A 24,277-nucleotide genomic window follows, 5' to 3' on the forward strand; every position below is an offset into this window, starting at 1 on the left:
GGTGGCAGTCAGAGACGCGGCACGGTGCCGAAGGAAAGACTAGAGGCTGGTTTTGTGCTGGGAGACAATGGGACGATGAGACTGATACTGTGGCAGCTATAAATAGCAGCTTGCTAAACCAGAGGACACTGGAGAATGCACCACATTTAGTTCTTTGTACTAACAATCCTAAAATGCAATGCACTCATCATCATTTCCATTTAGAAATGTCCTGAAATACAAATTTCTAAAGCAGGAATGTGTCCTGTAACATGATGTGGTCGTATCATGATATGACAGTAATACCTACTATTGTATTATCACAATGGCTGGAGGCAGGAGCATCAGTTGGCTCTAATGCTGTGCGTTTTGCTCCACTTCGGTGTTCAGATGTTCCCCAGCACCGTTTCTGCTTCGCCCTGTTTGTCTCTCTGATTTTCTGACTCACTCTCCACGTGGGTGGCGAGCGATGGTACATGTTGTTACCTAATGCTCTGTGGGTAATCACGGGGCCGAGCGGACGCCCCCCCCCCCCCCACCGACCCCCCAGCTGGAGTCTGCACACGGTGCAGACGGTGGAACCCCCATCAGGACCCTCAGTGAAGTCCCCACAGTGTCACACACTGCTGCATAGATGGGGCACTTTATTGAAATGCTAACCACCTATGTGACGTTTAACTCTTGCACTGCAGTAGCAAGTAACTTAATATAAGTACTACAAATATATAGAGAGATTACATATGCTGGGGAGGTTGTTGTGTAGAAGGCGTCGTGGTCTAAGTAGTATTCAGAACGCTCACCCGCTTTTCCCAGGCCCTTCAAAACAAGCACACACACACACACACACACACACACACACACACACACACACACACACACACACACACACACACACACACACACACACACACACACACACACACACACACACACACACACTTTCACAAAGAGTCCAGTTCAGCCGCTGAATCGTGAAAACCTTCCCTCAGCACCTCTTAGCGTCGCTGCTTGTTTCGTCTGAAGAGCCTTTCAGGGACAACAAAGCCCCGGCTGCGCTGCGTGTTCTGTGTTCTGGTTTTGGCGCCCGGCCTTTACCCGCGCAGACACTTGCTCCGGCGGCCGTCTATCGATCTGATACGCGGCGGACAACTGGAAATCACGTCAGCACTCGAGCCGCGAGAGCGGGAGGTCGGATGTAACAGCAATTTGCTGCAGAGTCCCCGAGGTCCATGTGCATTACGGCATTCATTTCATGTTTGTGTTGAGGAGACACACTGGTTTATTCATGAGGTATGAGCCCTAGGAAAGGAGACAAGGAAAGGAAGCATGCAGAGTCTCTGCTTTAAGAAGCGTGCTGCGTCATGGATCAGTCTGTGCTCCGCACGACCATCACACAAAACACACAGTTTCACTTTCTTTGCAAACATCTGCAGAAGAAAAGCAGTTAAAAATAAGTTTCTGCTTTTTTTTTGTCTGAGTTTGTATTCGAGTGACTCACATGTGAATTGAATTCTCCCGCGAGGTCTTCTCTTCAATTACAGTGACTCAGTCATTCTTCTGCTTCTGTTGTTTGGTCTATTCGCCGCCCTCCCCACTTATCGCCACAATCCTCAGCGCGTCTTATCGCTTCTCCATACAATGTCAGAGGCACTTTGAGTTTGCGGCAATCACAAACCAGGAGGCGGTTTATGTAAACACTGCAGCATCTCCAAACCCGTCACACCGATCAGCACATCAATCATTCGGAGCGTCTCGTCTGCTGCGAAGTGCTCCGGCACAAAACACACCACTCACACTTTGCTTGTGCCTTTACACACACACACACACACACACACACACACACACACACACACACACACACACACACACACACACACACACACACACACACACACACACACACACACACACACACACACACACACACACACACACGTCCCCTGAGAGTGTGTGTCAGCCCATTTCCGAGTGTGTATTTATGTGTAAAAATCAGTGTCACTGCGTGTTAACAACAGGTGCCTAATTCTTAATGCCTGTATAAATTAGCCTCGCCATGGCAACAGCAGACAAACTGGGATGGAGTGCGTTACATAAAACAACCATTATGAGCCAACAGCAGAGAAGTAGGACACACACCCTTGTGTTACAGGGCACAGGCTTTTAAAGCACCGATGGTTGGTTTGGAGGAGGCCGTGTTCTCTATTTAAATCTTTTACAGACGCTGCTTCAAATGTCTTTGCAGCTTAATCGAAAGCGTCTTTACGGCGTCTATTTTTACCCTTTTTAGCGCGGCTAAAAATAAAAAGCAGAACACAACAAACTGGAGGTGATAGAAGGCGATCGGTGCTTTAAAAGTGCATAAAAAGCTGCAGCGGTGCGGCCTCAGTCCCGCTGCTGCTGAGGATGAGGCATCAGCACTGATAACGGGTCTGTGCAGTTGGACTGTACAACGCGCCCTGCAGGTCCTCAGCATGTGGCTGGAGGCTGCCGGCGACTCCTCGTGCTGCACAGTTCAGAGGGAACTGGTTCAGTGAGGAGGGAAACTGGTGTAGCTCCAAACTGGCCCGAACTGGCTGTGGGATAAAACCCCTTCACCAAAGCTGAGCATCGCTTCATCCGGTCCCTTTCCTCACTTCTGCTTTTAATGACGTTACAGAAAACAGTATGCGAACGTCCGCATTAGCAGCGAGATCGTGCTGTTTCAAATCCTGCATGCATGAGATTAATTTGGAGACGAAACGCGGCCCGCCTTAATCCCAGTTTGGTCACATGCTACATTAACCTGCTGACCACCGTGGAGAGAACATGTCTTAAATCCTACACTTCCTGCAGGTGAAGTGTGTGACACTGACAAATCTCCCTGCGTGCGCGCACACACACACACACACACACACACACACACACACACACACACACACACACACACACACACACACACACACACACACACACACACACACACACACACACACACACACACGATTATCAGCACTGAGGAAGGTGCCTCCTCATCCTCACTAAGAGGTCAGTACCGTCTTCTGGTGTCAATGAAAGTTGAAGAAAGTTTATGGAGCTGAACTGTTAATGTCAAACTTAATGATAATGGTTTTCAGCACTAACTGAATATATAATGGCTGTGTTCAAAGTTTCCGCCACCTCCAGTGGTTAAAACATTATTATAGGTTTAAGTCTTGTAAATATCGAGTTAGTGCCATTCAGGAATTCAACAGAAGCTTTGACAATCGATTGGCTGAGGTCACCTCCCGTCACCTGTCATAAACAGCATTCACACAGCGCCGCAAGTGTGTGGGTCTAGAGACGGACAAACCATGCGAACAATGGACAGCAGCGAGACGTCAAACACACGAACACGTGCCGTGAACCGCAGGAATGCGGCGAGGAAGTAAAACACAAGAATCACTGTGTGAAGTTGGCCACACGTTTGTGCTTCGTCTGATCATTAACAACAGGCTCAAACAGCGTTCTGGTCCATGCAAGTATCAGCATAACACTTTTAGATTGACAGAGCAGCCGGTGCATCGTGGCCTCAATAAGCAAACTCCTCTGATCTCAGACTTCCTCCCAGTGGTGGATGATTCTCCAAAAACAACAAGGCTTTACTGGGTCAGCAGTAAACTACAGGGCCTGGCCCACAACTAATAATAACCCAGATCAGCTGAGACAATTCAGTCATCTGATGCTGCTCAAGTGCGAACTGTGTCCTCTGCAGAACAGACGTGACTGTTACTGTGTGTGTGTGTGTGTGTGTGTGTGTGTGTGTGTGTGTGTGTGTGTGTGTGTGTGTGTGTGTGTGTCTGGCTGTTGTGAGAATGAGGCCAGAACCAGACTGATCACATGAAAGTCCAGACCAACGACCCTGAGAGGCACCAGAATGCACGGGTCTCAGGACTCAAAGCACTTAATGCTCCTCACATCTGATGGCGCTCATGCGTCCTCGCTAAGTTGCATTCAGGCGACTCTAATTACGGGTCGTCGGTGTCCTCATGGGGCAGGACGCCCAGGACACGAAGGGGCTTCACAAGGAACAGCTGACCAGGTGAACTGAACTCATCGCATCCATGCGGAGGAGAGCAGCAGGATCTCATCCTCTAAGAGCCACAGTTAGAGGGAACGCTTAAGTTCCAGTGTGTCCAGTGTGGAACCTTTTCTTGGCTGATCTCCTATGACCCTCAAAGCCTCCAGGTCCAATCCACCTGAACCCAGGCTCTTTAAACAACTCCCAGAACAGTTCTGTCTCTCTCCGCTGCCACCGGCTAATTCAGGAAGTCAGACAGCGGCCACCTATGCTGCAGGGCTGGAATGCAGTCGCCGTGCAAACAGGATTAAGTGGCTTATTCCCGCTCAGTTTGTTGGTTTTAATAAATGGAACAAACACATCTTTCTTTTCACCAATGGCGGCTACAGTAATAACATCAGATCAAAGTCTGTGTGAATTAGCAGCAGTGGAGAAACAGAGCGGCTCTGGAATCAGCCACGGTGACGGGACTCTGATGCGCTCTCCTGGGTTTATTACCTTTATTATAGCATTTAATTATCATATTTGAAATCAGGAAACAGCTATTTAGTCATTTTATAGTTAATACAACTGATTAGTACCAGCTGTGCTTGTTCTGTTTATGCTAAGCAAGAAAAAGACACAGGCCCGTGTTCTTGAAACGTTCTGTCCTAGACATGAAGACATTCACCACTTACAACGTGAGACAATTAGAGTTGATGGAGTCGATTTTGGACGTGCGTAGGTGTAGTTTATTAAAAGAAGAGCGAGGACAACAGAGCGACAGGACGCGGACGGAAAACAAGGAGGATTCAGACCCAAAGACAGTCACACAGGCGCTGGGACGCGTCTGGGAGCAAACATCTGGCCACCGTCAGGTGGAGGAGGGGACGGACGAGGCAAAAACGGGTCAGGAGACACTCGGACCCGCGTCTTCATTAGCTGAAGGCTATTTGTGATCCATCTGCCGTTAGTGACGCACAAACGGCCAAATTACTTAACATGCGATCTATCATTTCAGATCATAATAGTCACTCAGCACTTACACCCTGTAATCCAGGCTTAAACGAATCAGCCGTCCATTATCTGAAGCACTTTTCTTATAAAGAGCCGTGCGGGGGCTACAGCCGAGCCCAGGTCATATATGGAGACGTTTTATGTCTGGGAGACGCGTTTGAAATTCACGTTTTTATGAGTACAGACAATTCTAAAGTGTGTTGACCTTTACAAAATGCAGAAGAGGTTTTAAAATGCTCCACCTCAACCTGGTTTGACATTTACTGAGCAGTCGCCGCGTCGTTCCTCGTTAACGGCTGCAACTAATAAACAAATATTTTCAGTGTCGGTGAAACAAGCCGCCTCGTCTCCAAACAGACACAAAGGCATTGGGGCCGAACGCGATCACAGCAGAGTGAGTTAGAAACTAAGTCTGCACAAACAAGATGCAGCAGAGGTAAACAAACGGGAGGATGAGGAGGGAGGTTCAGCACCGGTACCGACTGTGTGATCCATCACAGGAGGACAAAAGTGGTCACACGCCGAATTCAAATCTGCACGATGGCCTCGTGCTGGCAGCTAAGAACAACAGACGTAAAACCATGCTGACACACAGATGTGAACCAATGGTGTCCGTTCCAGCTGCTGGAGGGAGAGCAGCAAACACCAAAACAGACAGATTATCAGATTAGGAGCCTAAAACGCTTATGGTCGCAACGCTCCCAGCTGCTCCGGCCAGAGGTGTCTGTGCAGCATGTCAGCGTCATGTGTCACATGCACGCGCACACACAAACGCACACACACACACACACACACACACACAACCAGATCTGTTCAGAGACAACGGTGGTGAGAGCACGACTTCACATCCCTTTCCATAAAATCATCTGTAATAATGGAGGAGGGGGAGAGGAAGGAGGGGAGGGGGTTCGGACAGATGGGGTGGGACCAGACCAGGAAGCGGAGGAGGAGGGAGGAAGTAATAAAGATGGAAAACCATAGAAGACACACGCCAAGCTTTACACTCATTAGTGTCGCAGGACATAATTGTTCTGGTTATCTTTCTTCACACATCTCTCTAGAAATAAAACACAGCATCACACATACACACACACACGTGTATTTAAGTAGCTGGCAGTTGCCTCTCTCTCTCTCTCGGAGCCAGGGACTGTGATTAGGCAGCACTGCTGCAGCCGGCGCCCCACGAGGCTGGGACGCCTCTGAGGAGGGTTCAGACCTCATCCCTCAGGCTCAGGCTGCTGCAGCTCGGCTCAGTGGTGATCGTAGAGGATTGAGGGGGACACGGTCAGCATGAATAGCTGCTACTCATCTCCTTCATCCCTGCAGATACAGAGGAACCACCTCCAGTCTTCCAGTCCCCATTACTTCCAACCAGACGTCTCCGGTGGCCCGTCGAGGGCCCCACGCCCTGCCGCTCCCTCCAAATACTGCTCAACTTCAGTGTAACAGTCACACAACCCACCTTGTTAACGCTATAAATTCCCAGAGTGTAGCGTAAACATTTGAGGACAGGCCGATTATGCGTCTGTTTGGTCACTGGGATGAATCACATGATAGAAGAAGCATCTGTTCCTAAAATAAAACCACAGATGTAAAAACAACTGACCTCTATATTTGCATGAAATGAATGACCCAATTTCTGCACAGCGGCATTAAAGCTTCGTCAAAAGGACCAAATCAAGCTCCGGCCAGTCGTGCAGCTTCGCAGACACGAACTGAAGGGGTCGAGTTAAATTTGGAAGTCTGGATCATGGAACCTCAGCGGGTGATGCGACTTTATTATTTAAGCCGTCGTAATCGTTAAAACGCTCACAGTTCACCCCGAGAAGCGCGAGGCCGCTCCTCCTCCTCATCCCATCGGAGCCTCCACGCCTCATGAAATAATAAGTGTCAGCTGTGAAAACTTCAAGCAGACACTCCTTCTGCAAGAACGCGAGGCCCACGTTTTCTCCCCCAAAACCACACAGACGCTCGCAGATGGAAAGACATATGTATGTGAATGTGAGTGAACACACACAACCGCCCACACACACACATACAGAAGCAAGACATATTCCCATGAATGGCCCGTGGGTGTTCCTGAGCAGAGAACAAGGTCAAGTGTGAATGTGTTAGTCTGCATGATGCAAGTCCAAGATATTTCCAGTTCTTATTTTATATTTATCATATAGCAACAAAATCCATCCAGCAGTTTTACTTCTTAGACATAGATACTGGAACCTTCTCACATGAGAAGCTTTGCTGCTGCCTCGCTTTAAGCTCAGAGGTTCAGGTGATCCCGCAGCAGCACATTCAGTTGTGTTTCAGTAGTCTGGGGAAAACCCAAGAAAGCGTCTGAATTTCCTCCAAACCACACACTCGTAATTCCTTTAATGAGGCTTTGGAGAGAAAGACGAGGAAATGAGTGTGTGCGTGTGTGTGTGTGTGTGTGTGTGTGTGTGTGTGTGTGTGTGTGTGCTTGTCCCTGCATGTGAGATGGGAAAGACAGGGAGAAGAAAGAGGACGGCAGATGCAGGGAATGAAAAGCCGGCTGGGGTAAAGTAGAGACAAGGTGCAGGAGAGTGTGTGTGTGTGTGTGTGTGTGTGTGTGTGTGTGTGTGTGTGTGTGTGTGTGTGTGTGTGTGTGTGTGCAGAGAGTCTGGGAACGGCCACTGGTTCTCCATCCCTGCATCCCGCCTCGGCTTGGCACAAACACACGCCACCCCCTCGTCTCCAGCCCCTTTCAAGCGGCTTAACCAGGGCCCAGGCCTGCTGGCAGCGAGGCAGAGCACTTCCACTTAACCATATCAAAGTCGGCCTGGTGCTGCAGTGAAAGCACATTTAGTACTGAAAATATTTAATAAAAAAAGGCCTTTCTCAGACCCAGCATGAGCAGCTGGGGGGCTGAGGGGGGCTTGGGGGGGCACTGCAGGCTGCTTGATTAACTGAGTGGAAGATTTTCCTGTTTTGTTTTTATTTTTAAGCACACTGGAGCCGAGTGAGAACGGGATAACTTGCGCACACACACACACACACACACACACACCTCTGTCTATTGGCTCTGGTTCTGGTCCACTCCGTGTGGTGTCCAGGGACAATGCTCCACAACAGCCCGCTGCCCTTTGACCCCCATCCTCAACAAACCTGGAGGGGCATTTCTAACATCGCGGGCCTCCGTCTCTCACGTCTCACACGCAGATAGCGCTCATCAGGAAACTACACACCCAGAAACTCTTACACAGTACATCATCTCTCCAAAGACTAAAAACATTAAAGATCTCTATGTTCTGAATCGAACCGAACACAAGAGTCCCATTAAGGCTTAAAATTCCTAAAATAATCGCGTCAGATAAACTCAGCTTAATAAGCGTTTTCACCGGTTCATGGGGTTTATCCCCCACGCACCGTTGTGATCCACTAACCCACTGCCCCGGAGAACGAGCCTTCCCCCCACGAGGGAGGAGGCGCGCGCCGCACGCTCTGCGCGCCGCACGCTCCCGTTTAGAGGCGACGCGGGGCTCAAAGTTGCGCCGAGCGACGCTTCGACTCACCTCTGCGAAACTTCACCAAAGTGGCGTGTCAGCGGCGTCTCGGTGCGTCGGCGCGCGCCTCTCCATCCATGCGCAAAACCTGCGAGAAGCGCGTGGGCGCCCGTAACGCAGCGACCTCGCCGAGCTCCGCCGCTGGAAACGCCGATAGAAACAAAAGGAGCGCTGCGACGCCGTCGACCCAAAGCGACCGGTGCGCGTTCGACGCTCGCTCCCAGTCCGGTACCGACGCGGCGGCCGTCCTCGGCAAACACAGAGCCCACTCACACATTCCTCATTTGTTTTCCTGCGCTCCTCCTGAGCACCGTGGAGCCAATGGGAGGCGGAGGATGTCACGGGGAGGGCGGGGCCTGTCCGCTGTGCACCGATAAAGGCTCTCCCTTTCAGGCGTGTGGGGGTTCGAGCTGCCGGGGCGCGTGCGTGGACGGTGTCCTGTCCATTTCCCTTTGTCTCCAATGAAGCATTATAAATTAGATTCATTAGAACGGATTTTAAGGACAGTGGAGAAGTTCAATTAAACACTGATCGCAGCATACATTTAAGCAGACCAGGCTCAATTAGAAATAAATATAATAAGATATATAATAATTCAGTGCAAGAGTAAATTCTCCATCAGTTAACGCTGCATTCTTCTAAAGACATTAGCTGCTCTGTTTCTACCAGCTGTCACCTCGTGAACGCTCTAAAATTTATTTTTCACCCTTGAGCTTGTGCCACTTTTGGAAGACGAGGATGAAACCTTTGCAGCCTGGACCGTTTAAATTTAGACCTTCAGATCTCACCCGCGTTCGCCTGGAAAACAACACATAACCAACGCCTGAATAAAGATTAGTCCTTGCAACTGTTTCAGCCCCCGGACGTGAAGATTCGCTCACACATTTCCAGCCTTTTGAGCCAAAGTCGGTTTACAGCTACGGTATTGATTTTTTACTGGACGAACAAGCAACAAAGTGAATTACAAGGCTGGGAACCCACGGAAATGATTTTTACCGCCACACGTGCAGGGGCTGCTGTTTGGGGCCTCAGAACAAATACATTTCTGTGAGCCGAGCTATAAAGGAGCGCATGTAGAAGCGCTCCCGCCGCCATAATTGCCCTCCATAAGTGGATGCTGTTCCGCTGAGTCCATACAAATCCAATCCAGCTCCTCCTTCCAAGAAGCAAAGGGAGCAGAAAATGGCTTGTCCCTTTTAATCCATCAGTTTGGTATTAGTAGGGGATTTTATAACCACTCGCTGATATGATTAATCATAGAGGGAGCATCGTGTACAGTCGCTTCTGGGGCTCAGTTTAGCTACAGCTTTGGAAAGAAAATTAAGTTTTGTGGGTTTAAATTTTGAGAAAATTCTGTTTTTGTTGACAAAGTGATCTCCGTGATGCATGAAAAGACAAAGCAGTGATGGGAACGCTCTTCTTAGAGGGCTGTGAACCGCTGCAGAAGCACACAGAAGCCGCAGAAATGGCTTCAGTGCAGGGAAATAAGCTAATGGGTGATAAAAATACTGGAGGGAGGAAAAGCAAAGAAAAACTGCTCCATGATTATAACAACTACGTTAAAATGCCACAGAAAGATGACGTGACGCAGCTGGAATCTCTGAAATAACTAAGATCAAATACTTTTGGCTTTTTTCAAGGCCATGATAATTTAATGCCTAATAAAAGAAAAACACACTCACAAAAGCCTGTTGAAGATCATTATTACCACGAGAAACAACCAGCCTCTTATTTCTATGACAAATATGACGGAGAAATCAATAAGATCACAATAGAGAGACACAAAGACTGTGTAAAGGTTTTACAGGACACTTCCTCCAAGTGTCTCAGCTGCTGAACAGCTCAGCCTGTAATTATGTGTGTCATCACCAGCCCCTGAGTAGCGGCTATATTTACAGGAGAACAAGTGCTCACAACATGCTCTGTGCACACAAGCGCACAAAGACGGGACATAAAACACACACGTCCAGGTGATGTATGTGACCAACTATTCATAGGTTCTACTTTCAATCAGAATTGCGCATAACACATCATTTATCGGGTTGAATCAGTGTTTATTACATTGTAACTTCACATTATACATTAAAGCTGACGGTTCAATAGTAGATGAGAAATCTGTGATGCAATGTTTTAGGGCTATTCTTGCTTGCACCGTCGCGCTACATGCGCAGCATCACAACACTTTCTCCTCCGACTCCTTTGGTTGCACAGCGTGCGGACGTTCCAGTTCACTCTCTCTCTCTCTCTCTCTCTCTGGTGATGTCTGACCACTAAAACCAGTGTGAGTCAAACGAGCTGCAGGAGGGCAGGGCACGAAGGTCAGGGCGAGCGATGTACAGCCACAGCTGACGACGTGTGTGTGTGTGTGTGTGTGTGTGTGTGTGTGTGTGTGTGTGTGTGTGTGTGTGTGTGTGTGTGTGTGTGTGTGTGTGTGTGTGTGTGCGTGCGTGCGTGTGTGTGCCTCTAAAATATCAGCGTGCTCTTGGTCTCATGTTGCCAGAATCACAGCTGTAAATGCCAAACTGGGATCTACTGTATGTGAACAGAAGGAGGAATATGCTGCAGACGTGTGTTAAAGGACAGACAGGATGCTTTTTAGTTCTAGATCGAGCGTTATAAGCGCCATGTGTCTCTGACTCACACATGCAAAGGTGAGCTGATTACAGGCTGCCAGCTGCCCTGTGGCGGCGCGGCTCTGTAATGACAGGTAGAGGCTCTCCTCCGAGATGCTCGGCGGCGCGTCGCAAGCCGGGAGACCACGAAAACACCGTGCTCCGTGGACAGAACCTGGCTGGACCTCACCTCAGCTCCACCACCCTACAGTAACTCCAGGATAACACACACACACACACACACACACACACGCACGCAACCAACGCACGCACGCACGCACGCACGCAAGCGCACACACACACGCACGCACGCACAAACACGCACAATCACACACACACACACACACACACACACACACACACACACACACACACACACACACACACACACACACACACACACACACACACACACACACACACACACACACACACAGCTGCTGTGTTGACAGCTGCTCATCGGGAAGAAAACCCTAATCATGCCCATGAGTGACGGGCGTTCTGTAACTTTTAAACAGGATTAACTCATCGCAGGAGAGGATCCAAACCACTCTGTGTAAACGTCGCACGCCCTGTGTTGCCCACAGCACAGGTCGTCATGGCAACCAAACAGACATATTAAGAGAAAGGTTAGCAGTAGGGAGAATGCGCTGTAAAGTGCATATAAACAACCAGTACATGTATATTCCTGCGAAGGAACAAGGAACATTGTCTGTTCTTGCATCATCTGCTTTTCCGAACGTTGCACCATTTCAAATATTCCCCCACAGTCCCTGAATGCAGAGGTCCGTCCCCTGCTGCCGTCTCCCCTTTCATCCGCTCGCTCCCTCTTTCAGCGCAAACTGCAGGAAATTACAATAGTTGGAGTCTTTGGCTAAAGTAGGTCAGTAGAGCCAACTGTCAGAAGCAGCGAGAGGGAGATGCAGAGCAGCAACATGGCAGCTGCAGTAGGTCCCCTCGGGTCAGAGCTGTTCCCAACACAGCGGCCGCCGACGCCGAGCTACAGTCGCTGTCACCACGGTCTGGGTTGTGTCACCGCGGACACAGACATCTGTGATGTGACAGAGGAGGTGTGTGCGTAGGTGTGTGTGTGTGTAGATGGCCTCTCAGTGTGTGTGTGTGTGTGTGTGTGTGTGTGTGTGTGTGCCTGTGTGTGTGTGTGTGTGTGCGTACGTGTGTGTGTGCGTGCGTGCGTGTGTGTGTGTGCGTGCGATGGGAACGGGTCAGTGCCCGTGCTGCGTTTCATAGCCCATCGAGCCCGTTCTAGCTCATCCTTCAACCCCTCGCCGCCGCCTCGTCCCTCGCCACGCCACGATAACATCGACGACAAACCAGTTTTCATTAACGGCCCGCTGCGCTGAAGTTGACAGCAGTAAACAACGCCTCAGTTATTGCCTGCCAACCTCACATCTGCTCTGATCCCACCGTTTGGCTGCAGGGAAAGCTCTTTATAAGATCATAGTTATTGTCAGGAAATACAGACGAGCTGCAGCAAATACAGCAGAAAGAAAAACGTCACATCATATACACATATATGTATATATATAGTATATATAGTGATTTCTCCTGAGAAATAGCCTTGTTTATGAGCTCTATGCTGAGTATGCACAATCCTAAATTACTAATATTTTCTATAAAGTTTCCGGGAGATACTGTTTCCGGGGGTTTGTTGCATGTGCGGACAAGAGACTCAGGGAGAAATGGATTTGTGAAACCTGAGCCGGCTTCTAGTTTTGCAGGCTTTCTCTGCACATCGATCCGATGCCTTGTGTGAGCGTTTCATGGTGTGGGTCGGAGCCGAACGCCTTTCCTCTACTAACCACAGGTCAACGAGGCAAACGAGCTTAAATTGTAGAGCAGCTGAAATCAGAGAAAAGATCTCCGTTTTAGCCTGGATGCTTTTTCTCCATGATGAGGAGTCTGTTTTCTGTCTTAGACCAGAGGAATGCTGCCACGCTGCTCCCCCCATGTGTCGCCCTGCAGTAAATCAGCCTCGTGTGACGCGCTCTCTTTAAAACACTACATGCTGCATCATGTTCCTGTTCTGCTGCAGCTCCGGGCTTGTTCTTGAAAAAAGCCCCCTGGCGACGACCGGCGGGCCGCGAGGTGAGGGCGCGTCGCGGGGCTTTAACCCCCGTCAGGTGATGTGTCACCTCACACCACAAACCCGAGCAGACGGAGGCTGAGCACAAAGCCATGATTGACAGTGTGAAATACACAAGCGATCGATACTAGCGGTCGTGTCGGGTGATCGGTGGTGTCACGCAACACGACTTTAGTCCAACTTAAAAAGGCTGGAACGCGTCTCCAGGAGTCGTGGGCCTCACATGTCACAGAGGGAGATACTGTGTCCTGACTGAGTCCCGGACGTCTCCAGAAGCTCCTGATGCGAGACTGAAAGCGGCTCTTCATGCCTCATAGTCTGACCCAGTTAGTCAAACACTGGTTTATTTGGGCAGCAAACACAGAGCCTTCGTTCCAATCACAGCTCCATCGATCTTACACTCCTCTATTGATACTAATACTCACCCTACTAACCACAATACAATACCTCTACATATTTCCCACACAAACCACACAAGCAGAAGCCAGTTTAAAGGCCCCGTTAGGACGTAGTCAGGAAGTGTGCTGCTGTGCACTTCTGCTATTAGATTCCTTCTTCCTGCAGCCTTTCGAGAGCTCACGGAGGCCGTGCATGTGGAGCCAGAGGGCGTCTCAGCACGGAGAACAAGAGCTTCAAACATCTTTACATCATGTTTGTGGTGTTTGTCTTTAGGAATCACATTCCTGAGCACAGAGTGTGCGTCCGACGCCTCATGCAGAGTCACTGATCCTCCACTTTGACTGGAAACAAGCAATCACTGAGCAGAGGGGATCCGAGTTCCTGGTTGTGGACCTGAACGGGAGAAGGAACGCTCGCGTCTGCTCCGCTCAGGCTCCGCTCAGCCTAAAAGTGGTTGCTGCTCCTCGGCCGTAATTCACTTTGCAAAGGATGACAAGTTAACCACGTGCCATATAAAACCTATTGTCTGTATGAGACCAGAGCTGACAGCGAATTACCTGCTTTTTTATTACAGCGACTCTGAGGCCAGTGCCATTTCAGATGCCTGTAGTTGGAGCAGGGTGGGGTTTGTCTTCATCTTCACACCCGTGAGTCATTTACTGTACTTTACAGCTGTGTTTACACTACACACAGCACATCTGGACACATCTTCAGTACTCCTCACGGTCGTTTACAAGGACTCGGCCCAATTCAGATTTAAAAATGGCAACGATTTGCACATGCACCACTATTAATAAACACTATTAATAAACCAGGCCAGTGGTAAATTTGCATTAAACAGCAATAATAATAAAGAAGCTCTTGAATATTCAGCATGAAACACACAGGCTAATTCCCATCACTAATCTCAAGAGCTAATTAGAACAGAAAATATAAGCGATCCATATTCTGCAACCTCCAGCTGCCTCCGTGAATAAACACCCTGACGCCCGGCGGCCCGTTGCTACGTGGATCCGAGCGCCGTGATTGGCCGCTTCGTTAGCACGCAGTCATCTGGCCGCGCCGTTCAAAGGAACCCGTCAGCGCATCTCAGTCAGAAGTGGGTCAGCGGAGGCATTAACATACATCACACACCAAATGATGACATATCCGCGCGCGCCCTCGCTGCGCCGCACTGCACTCGCAGCGTGCGCGGAGCGGAGATGCTGCGTAACTGCACCAGCCGCGGTGTGGGGGGATAAGAATAGAAAGGGCTCTGAGCGTTTGTGTGCGCATGCGTGGTAGTAATTCACACATTTGATCACTACAAGTCAGAGCATTTGCCATTTTCAAGATACTCAGATCCAGATCTATGAAACATCATGATCCAGGATCCAGATATTAGATTTGAAACAACCCACAATGTGTGATTACACGGCGTGGCAGAAATCCTGCAGGAGTCTGTGTTAAATCCCTGCTACGCTGCTCCTTCCCGTTATGATCACGGCTGCTTTTAGAATAACTAACACTCGCGCAAAGTACATGTTGAAGTGACTGTAGACTCAGTTGAAAACATCTGCCCGTTATACAAGGACGCCCACGCGGCAGAGGGCACAGCTTTCTAAAAAGGGTAAAAGTTGGCCGACGGATAAACAAACTGTGCAGAGCTCCTGGAAAAGGCGAGCTGGAGAAATAGAGAAACGCTTCCTGGCACGGACTAATTATCAGCTGCTTAGGTCTTTCTCTATAATAATAGAATCCACTTGCCGAGTTTGTATCAGAGCCTACTCAACCGCGCATCGACCCCACCTACACAGCTGAAGGGCTCCCACTGGGCCGACCTCCGCCCGTTCCTTTCACCTTCCTCTCAACCCTGATGTGGAGCAGACGTCACTAACGCCCAGTCTGGAGCAGGAGCCGGGCCCTGCGGCCCACCTGCGAGCCCGGCCGCTGCTTTGCCAGCCTACCGTCCTCGTAGAACACGTCCTCCGCCTCCTCACGCATCAGCTCATCCAGGTCATCCTCCGAAATGTCGCTCACAGCCATCGCCCGCTCCGTCTCCTCCTCTTCCTCCGTCTCCGCTCTTGTCTGACTGACCGGCGCGGCAGAGAGAGCGACTGGGGTGTGAAATCGGATCAGCGCCGGCCTGGGCTCCTCGCTTCCGGGCGACGGTCCGATCGCCGGCAGGTTCTGAGGCGGGACTGAGCCGAGCCTCAGCCTCATGTGCACGTGTGAGCGCCGGGGGAAGTGTGTGCGTGGGCGCGAGAGGGAGAGGACTCCCAGAGACTTTCACCAAGTTTCAGCAACAGTGCGGATTTCATAACATCCTGTGCAAAGCTGAAGTGAGAGTGTGCTATTTGGAGAGCACTTGTAATAGTAAGTGTGCGCATGTGTGTGTGTGTGTGTGTGTGTGTGTGTGTGTGTGCAGTGGGAGGGGGGTTGTGCGTGTCCATGTGCACAGCACGGCTCTGCACGGTGAGTCAGCTCGGGTGGCTGGTGATTAACAGGGATGATTGTGTATTTTGAGCCATGTATGAAGGGTGTGAAAATGTGTGTGCGTGTCCTGTGAGATGAGTCTGGCTCCACTCGGGCCTCTACCACCACCAGGGCCCACAGGACCACACCTGCTCCTTCTCGTTTGTCCCCCTCGGACCACACTGAAGGCGCCGTGGCGTCACCGATGGCGTCTGCTGTCGCCGGCTGCAGCTGCACGCGTCCACGCTCAGGATGCAGCGTGTAAACAAAGGAGAGTCTCATACGCAGAAGGAGGCCCTATCGTGTATACACAGGTTTTACATTTGCAGTGTTTGTGTGTGATGTGCTGGGAAACAGGATTATGAGACAAACGTTTCCACAAACTCAAAGCAACTTAAAGCAAAAGTTATTCAGACTTACAGAGTTTAAAAGTAAAAAAAAGCAATAAAAACCTGCCAGGACGTCTGCATTTTAAATAGGCACCAGGAACATTATGTTCATTGGAAATATATGGAGTGTATTTTCATTTTCTTCTATATGTTCTTGTAAAATGAGGTTTGAATCTGAAAAAGAAGCAGAACATCAGCTCTAAGAGTCACATCTCGATTTCTGAGGCTGTTCTGGTGCAACTGGATCATAACAAGCTCCAAAATCTCATCAAAGCTAAACTTTGCTTCATGATTCTGAAACCAGTTTCACTTTCAAGCCTCTATCAAGGATTTCACATCTAGTGGAAAATAACTGGTAGGATGTCGCCTCGTCTCTTTTTGACCTTACTTCATTCTTAGATGAATCAGCCAGACACATTTCTCTCCCTCGTTCTCACATCGTGCCTCTTTCCGTCAAATATAGAAACTAGGCCTCGTTCAGATCATTATCGCTTTCTTTTCAGACTTCCAGTCCCCTGATGCTGCCTCCCTTTATGGCCAAAGCTCAGGAGAGCCAAGCAGCTCATTTTCACTGAGGCGAGTCCAGACAATTCAGCTGCATCACATCTGTCAGGAGGTGGGATGTGGTTCCGAACACACGTGAAGAACGTGTTCTCTGGGCTCCAAGCTGTCACGTGTAATTGGTGGGTTTAGGAGTGACGCTCGCTGAGTGAACTTCCTATACGTCTGTGGTCGTTGGGGACGGCGGTGTGACAATTACACTGCACTTACGTGTACTTACTTATGTGTTTTCATGTTGTCTGTCAGTCTACATCAGTAACCACAAGTGTGACCGTGGCTAAAAACGGGCTGTCCTCCCTGCAAGCAGACAGGAAGTGGAACTGGAAGCGTCATGTGTACTAAGAGTGAGTCTATGTCCTCGTTTCATTCCAATCTGCCCGGTTCCCTTCAGCTCATCGTACAGTTGCTGAACACAACACAAAATTCATTTCCCATGTAGACACAGACTGGAATGCACTCATTTCCTACATGATATCTGTCTTTCATAATGTTCAGAATCACCACAAATTCTCCTTGAAAGCTGTACTTTAGAGTGGACAGGGAAGGACGATACTCAGCAATGATGGCCCCTGATCTAAAGCAGGAAATGAAGACATGTCAGAATGAGGAACCGGAGAGTGATGAGCAGCGCTGGAGCTTTTAAGACACTTTCATACAAACTTCCCCGTCAATGCAAGGAAACAAGTTTCCCAGCAGAAGCAGGAGGTTTCACAAAGCGGTGAAACAATCAACCCCAACAAAACAGGGTCACATAATACTGCCTGACGTGGATTTATACTGAAAGGACTCACTGGTCATAGAATCAAGTAAACAGGATCCCATCAGTGACACATACAAAACAAAGCCCAGTGTTTTATGCAGATTCGTCCCACTCCCATCTGTTCCCTGCTGTAATCATCATCACATGTTCTGCTGACTGTATCATCATTTACTGTCTGTGCTTCATTGCTAGGATTAAAACCAGAGTTAAATTCGTGCACGGGACAAATCTGAGCACTCACCACGTGTTTCTCCAGACTCTGCAGCAGCTCCTGACCGCGAGCTGCTGCAGAGTCTGGAGAAACGGGGTCACATTTGGGCTGAACCTTCCCTGCTGCATTTCAATGACAGGGCGCATTGTTGTCGCGGGCAGAGAACAGACGAACCCCCTGCTCCGGGAAATGCAAACGCCTGGTGCTGCTGGGATGCAGACACACACACACACACACACACACACACGTGCTTATGATAATAGTAAACTGTGTTGCACAAAACGCGTACATGCAAACACACACACACACACACACACACACACACACACACACACACACACACACAAGAGCTCGGTACAATGGCGCCGTTTGAATGGGACTGAACAATGCGGCTCTTTGGCATCTGAATTGAGCCAGATGATGAGTATCCCAAGAGGCTGAATAGGCGGCTTCAGCCTCCTACACACTCACTCCTCTGGTCCGGACAATATGCATCAGTGCACCGCCTGTCACTGCCGACTGAAATATCAGTTATTTGCATGGACGCAGCAGGTCATTAGCATCCTGGCTAATTCCTTGGCTCTGGCTAATTAGCGAGTAGCCTCTTGCACAGATGCTGGATCAGCCCGAAAAAGAATAGAACGTGAAGCATCAAAGAACAGGGATCCTGCATGAAATATGCAATAAGACCTTAACAATATATACTGTCAGCTTTTCTGAACTGACTGTTACACTCAGAACTACAGAGACATGTCAAACTATCACCAAAATTAAAAGGATCAGCCTAAAAGGTCACACTGGCTCATTTGTGTGATTGGTTCCTTAAGGGACAGATGCTACTAGTGAGATCATTGAGGTCACTGAAACTGGAGGGTTACAGCACTCTAAATAAATGAATAAATCTGAAACTTTGGCAAAATTGATTCATTTTGTCCAGTTGATTTAAAAAAAGAAATGACTTTTAGCCATTTTATAAAATTCGGCCTTGATTAATAATTGTCTTAACAAGACCTTCTGTAGAGGAAGCACAGAGTAATGACACTAAAAAGGCCAAGCTTGGATGGAGACAGGAGGAACAGCACAACTGGCCAATATAGACAGTCCCCTGCAAACTGGATTGAAGGGAACTTGAGTAAGACTATGTGAGATGGCTCAGAGAACAAAATGTGTACATGAACGGGACGTTTAGGAAGAATAGTCCGGAGAAAACAGCTTGAAAAGCTTTTTTGTGTGACGGAAAATAAATAATGGACTTATTGGACTCTTGATTCTTGACTCATGTAGAGTCACCTTTCCTCCACCCGGGCCGCTGCCGCTTTTTCTCTCCCGCTAAGAGGGATAAGAAAATGGGATGAATGTGAAGGGCTGCCTGGTTACCGTGGTAACAATAATGAGGGCATTGCGTGGTAAATCCAATTTGCCACGCCACTCTCTGATTCATGTGCGTGTGTGTGTGTGTGTGTGTGTGCGTGTGTGTGTGTGTCACGCGCCAGATGGAAGACGACCGTAAACCTCTGGAACCATAGCCCACCAGCGGAGCCCGCTGTTACGCACACACGGGACTCTGACCCGAGAAGTAGCTCGTGCGAAGGCGACTCGGAACAGTACGAGCGCTCCAGATCTCTGAGTAGACTCAGTTCCACCTGTAAACACGGCCTGTGGTTGCTAGTTTGCAGAATGAGGCCTGTTAGACAGAAAGCAGCGGGTGAGCTGGCAGGTGTACTCACTGTAGGCATATCTGCATCTGCTCATCCTCACGCGGCTGTGCGGCCCGACGCTGCGCTGCATTATGTTAAAGCACAATCCTCCTGTCAGCGCGAAGCCCACAGCTCCGTCTGTGCTGTCACCGGCTTCTATTTCTGTGCTCCCTCTCCCCGTCGCTCCCTGCCGCTATTGTGTTTGGTCGTCCTCTGCTCCACAATTGCATCCTTTTCTCGCACCCGTTCACTCTTTGCCGGGCTGCCTCTGTCCCAGAGTGCACCGGGGGCACCGGACAATGGCAGCGATACAGCTGCTGTTTGCCAGCTGTGCGACGGGCAGTGCGCTGCCTCTGGCACACCTGGAGGGAGGACGTAAGAGGAGGTGGAAGCAGACGGATCAGCAGGCCACAAGCTGATCTATTGATTTGTCCCTGGGACAAACGTATGGCTTCAAGACAACGATCTATTGTCCCGATGGGGACATTCATGAATCAGACTGAGAGGGTTGCAGCAGGGTGGGGCAAGAGCTCTGAAAACCACAGTTTCCTCTCCCACGCCACCCGCTGCACCAGTGTCCTCAGCGCTCATCGGAGCCAACACCTGCTGGCGGCAGAAGGGAGTCGACTCAAAAGCTCCATGCAAAGTCCTCCTAAAGGGGCGGCAGCGTGACCTGCACTGACGCTTGAACTGTGAAACTCCAGTCCACAGCAGCCACACGCACTTAGATAAAGGAGCACGCAGAGGTTGAAACCACAGAACAGGAAGGGAGGATTCCTTCTGAGAAGCAGGGTGGGGACACGAAAGGAGAGCTTGGGCAACCGTGTGCAAAGTACCATTAGCTGGCTGCTGCAGCTGTAGAACTGAAGGAAGTGATGCCCCAGCAGCCACAGAGGGTGTCACGGATAGAAGGTGGGTGGAGGGAGCCTTTCTGCTCCGATGGTCAGAGAAGCATCATGTGTGTGGGAATAACAAGAAAACCAGCTAAAAGAAATGAAAAAATGTATCAGGTGTATCAAATAGTTACTACAAGCATGACTTGTGTGAAGGCAAAAAGGCAAATGAGGCTCAGAAAGAGATTGAAAGTATAATAAAGAGGTTTGTATAAAGTCTGAGGTTCCCACACTGGTTCATGAGCACTTAAATGTTTCTTCTCACCAGTGAAACCAGCAGGGTTTTCTCTAAAGCCAGCGTGTCTCTGCAACACACACACACACACACACACACACACACACACACACACACACACACACACACACACACACACACACACACACACACACACACACACACACACACACACACACACACACACACGGTCTGGCATCCGTCTGAGGCTAATGGACACGCTATAGAGCCACATCCTGGCCACCATGAAGACTCTGGGTTTCTACTGAGCAGCACAAAGAACAAACCGGCACCCCGATCCAAGCCCAGTGACATGGGAACCGTGAGCTCATTGCCTCTGGCTCACAGGATGCCAGATCGTCCAGCTTTGGCCCTCGAAATGCTGAAGCTGGTGCGACACGTTCGAGCTGTCAGCTTTCTGCCATTCAGAAAGAAGCTTTCCTCTGATTCTCAATGAGCAGACTGTGAGTGAGGAGGTGATGGGAGCTTTTCGATTTGAGGTCATGCAAGAGAACATCCACTGTGACTGAAACAAATGGCTGCTTGATTTCCAGCACATGCGTGTGTCCTCTCACTCCCTCGTCTTCTCTCTTTCCATTAGTTGTGCTGTGTTCATACGCAGCCCACGCAGCAGCCCTGCTTCTTGACTTTATTGTGTAAAATTACAGCCACCGTGGCTCCATGCGCCCTGAGAGCTTGTGTGAATTGAAATCTCTACTTGGTTTAAGAAGGACAGATGAAAAACAGCAGAAAAGCAGGCGAAAGAGAGAGTCAGGAGTGGAAGGAAGGAGAAGAAGGCAGCCAGGGAAGTATTTCCAGCTCAAGCTGTCGAGTGGAAAAGGAGGCGAGACAATATGTAATCTCCTCTGATGTAGTTTTACATCCCAGCTCTGCCTCCTGCATCAGCGGCAGCAGATGATACAGTTGCTATGGAGTGGGAAGATTTTCAGAGAGCGAGCATCATTGCAGTAAAAACATGGTTGAAGAGCTGGGAGAGGAGGCTGGGAGGGGGGTAATAAAGATCTGAAGGGAGGCAGGAGAGAATAAAGAGTGATGATGGGGGCGAGGGGGAGATGGGAGCGAAGCAGGAGCAATAAAGCAAATGCAAGAAGGGCAGAGGTGAGGGACAGTAGGAGGGAGTCAGGGATGAAACGAGTCAGGCAGGTCACAGGCGTGAGGCAGCACAACCTGCTCAAGTGTTTCACTCCAATCACTCCATTTGAAAGGATGCAGGTCTGAGCCTGCACGTGGGGGGGGGGGGGGGGGGGGGCTGCTGCATTATTCATGACTTTCCCTCAAACGGCAGGAAGAAATTGCAAAAGAGCAGTTTTCGTCATCCTGAACGCATCGCAGTGTGGAGAGCAGCGAGCACAGCATTGCCTCACCAGGAGCTCCGTACGGGAACAGTGCGCATGCGTGGACGCTATGTGGGTGCCGAGCTGACTGGAGGCCTGGGAAGCAGCTATTCTCAACCTGCAGAGGCCCCCTAGTGGTCACCGCTGAGAACACAGGGTGACTCAGAACGTGGACTATAAATAGTGTTATCATTTGAATCTAGGACTTTTACTTAACTCCGCTTTAAACCAGGAGATGGAACGGCTTTTACTGCCCTGTGTCGTAACCACAGCCTCCAGCTTGCCCAGTACAAGACAAGATGGGAAACACTGACCTCTGACCACTGTTCGATTAGGGCTTATCCAACCCACGTGCTGTTAACACAGAGAGAAGGAAGGGATGGTCTGACACAAACTGTAAATACCGAGTGACTGTACATCTGATACTCCGGTGGAAAACAAGCAGCTTGGTACATGTAGCCCTGTGGCAAAGGACGAGTGGGCTGTCAGAGTGAGTCACCCCTAAAAAGAGCGGTTGTCAAGGAGACGTACTTCATACATACAGAAGTCAACTGCACTTTACCAACATGTAATTGAAAAAGCTACAATCCTCAAACACACTCCGCTGCATTAGCAAACGTTTATGTGGAAAGTTACATCAAGTATAATCAGAAGAAAAGAAGACAGCTTGGTTGGTCAGCAACTGGATGTAATTGCTGTGGAGATGGACTAAATTAGGCTTGAGGATAACGAGATACTACATTTACTAAATAGAAGATATCCTGGAGTGCAAACTGCATCAGCGTTGGAAAGTCAGTCACACTTAATATGATTTAATGCCCATCGAGGCATGAATTTGAGTCAAATGTGAGCTTTGGATGAAATAAACATTGAATTAATAATTTTTTATGAAATTAAATAAATTTGTGCAAGATGACGCAAACTTTTCCTGTAGTGGTTGCATCTGATTCACTCTAATTCACTAAATCACTCTTTTTACATCCACTAATGAAACTAGAGGAAATGGCCTGAGGGCCAGAGATGCTTTCAGCAGATTATTTTAAGATATTTATGAGCAATTAATAATACATTAATCAGGGTAACAGAAAGTCTCAGTGCTGTTTGTCAACTTAAATCTGCTTGTTACGTAACTTTAATACAGTACTTGTATTTAATAATTGATTATGTCCTTCTTGTACGGTAGAGGTGGTCTCTACACTGATCCACTGACATTCAGACAAATTGAATTCTTACGCAGGACATGCTCTCTCTAAAAGCAGCAGCATTTGAAGTCTTCCTTGTCAAAACCACTCAGTCGATCACCTGCTGCCACTGGTTGGAACAGCTTAAGGCTGAGCACACGATCCATCACAGTCAAACCTGCAAGCGCTTGTAGTTGCTTAATCCTTTCATCTCAGCATCTTTTAGACGCCATCAGCCAGTGTGCACTTCAAATCAACACACACACAGCCTGCGTGAGCCATGCTGACAAAAACCACACGTCGTTTCAATTAAACATTCACTGATCACGTCTGATCAAATAAACTGCAGCGTCAGCTGACACAGCAGATCTGAGCCTGGCTATAAATTCACTACTTTTACTGGTGGATAATTTTACCCCAACTCGAGAAGCTGTTAAAAGCTAGATTAAATTAACAATACAAGAAATGAGACTTGGTCCATTATGGTAAGAGTGATGACTTCACTGGAAGGTTCTCAGGTTCACAGCAGTAGAGACACAGTATGGGGGGAGGGGGAATAAAGTACAAAGCTGTGCACGTATACATGTGAAAGTATGCACCGAGGTTCTCATCACTCGCTCCACTTACGGTTGAACTCCCTGCGGCAGGCATAAGGCCTCCAGGGCCTGCGTCGCATCCAGTTCAGCCGTCGATGCAGCTCCATGATGCCAAGCCGGTGTGTGACAGCCACTCACCCATCAACGAGCAGCACCCCAGCTCCTCAACCCATCCCCGGGTCAGATACTCCCACCAGAGCATGAGTGGAGCCAGGGCTCAGCAACGCGGAGCCTCAAAGCCCGTGCTGTGTGACAAACAGCAGTCGGGCAGCCGTCGTGGTGCTCTGCTACAGTTCTC

The 24,277-nt window shown here is 49.2% G+C and overlaps 1 protein-coding gene across 4 annotated transcripts in view; it reads right to left on the minus strand.

Annotated features, from left to right (window-relative positions):
- The window catches only part of ripor2 (RHO family interacting cell polarization regulator 2), a 34,091-nt gene extending 14,222 nt beyond the window's left edge, over nt 1-19,869 (minus strand). The window contains exon 1 of one of the 4 annotated variants that reach the window (XM_029166223.3): nt 19,750-19,869. In XM_029166223.3, the coding sequence (XP_029022056.1) occupies nt 19,750-19,810 (61 nt within the window). In that variant the 5' untranslated portion in view covers nt 19,811-19,869. Of the gene's footprint in view, nt 1-1,477; nt 1,777-8,541; nt 8,821-15,593; nt 15,935-19,749 lie in introns of those variants that run through there. The other 3 variants (XM_029166222.3, XM_029166224.3, XM_029166225.3) reach the window with 3 other exon arrangements.
- Nucleotides 19,870-24,277: the final 4,408 nt, after the last annotated feature.

This window comes from Betta splendens, chromosome 11, assembly GCF_900634795.4.
Source record: "Betta splendens chromosome 11, fBetSpl5.4, whole genome shotgun sequence".
Lineage (NCBI taxonomy): Eukaryota > Metazoa > Chordata > Actinopteri > Anabantiformes > Osphronemidae > Betta > Betta splendens.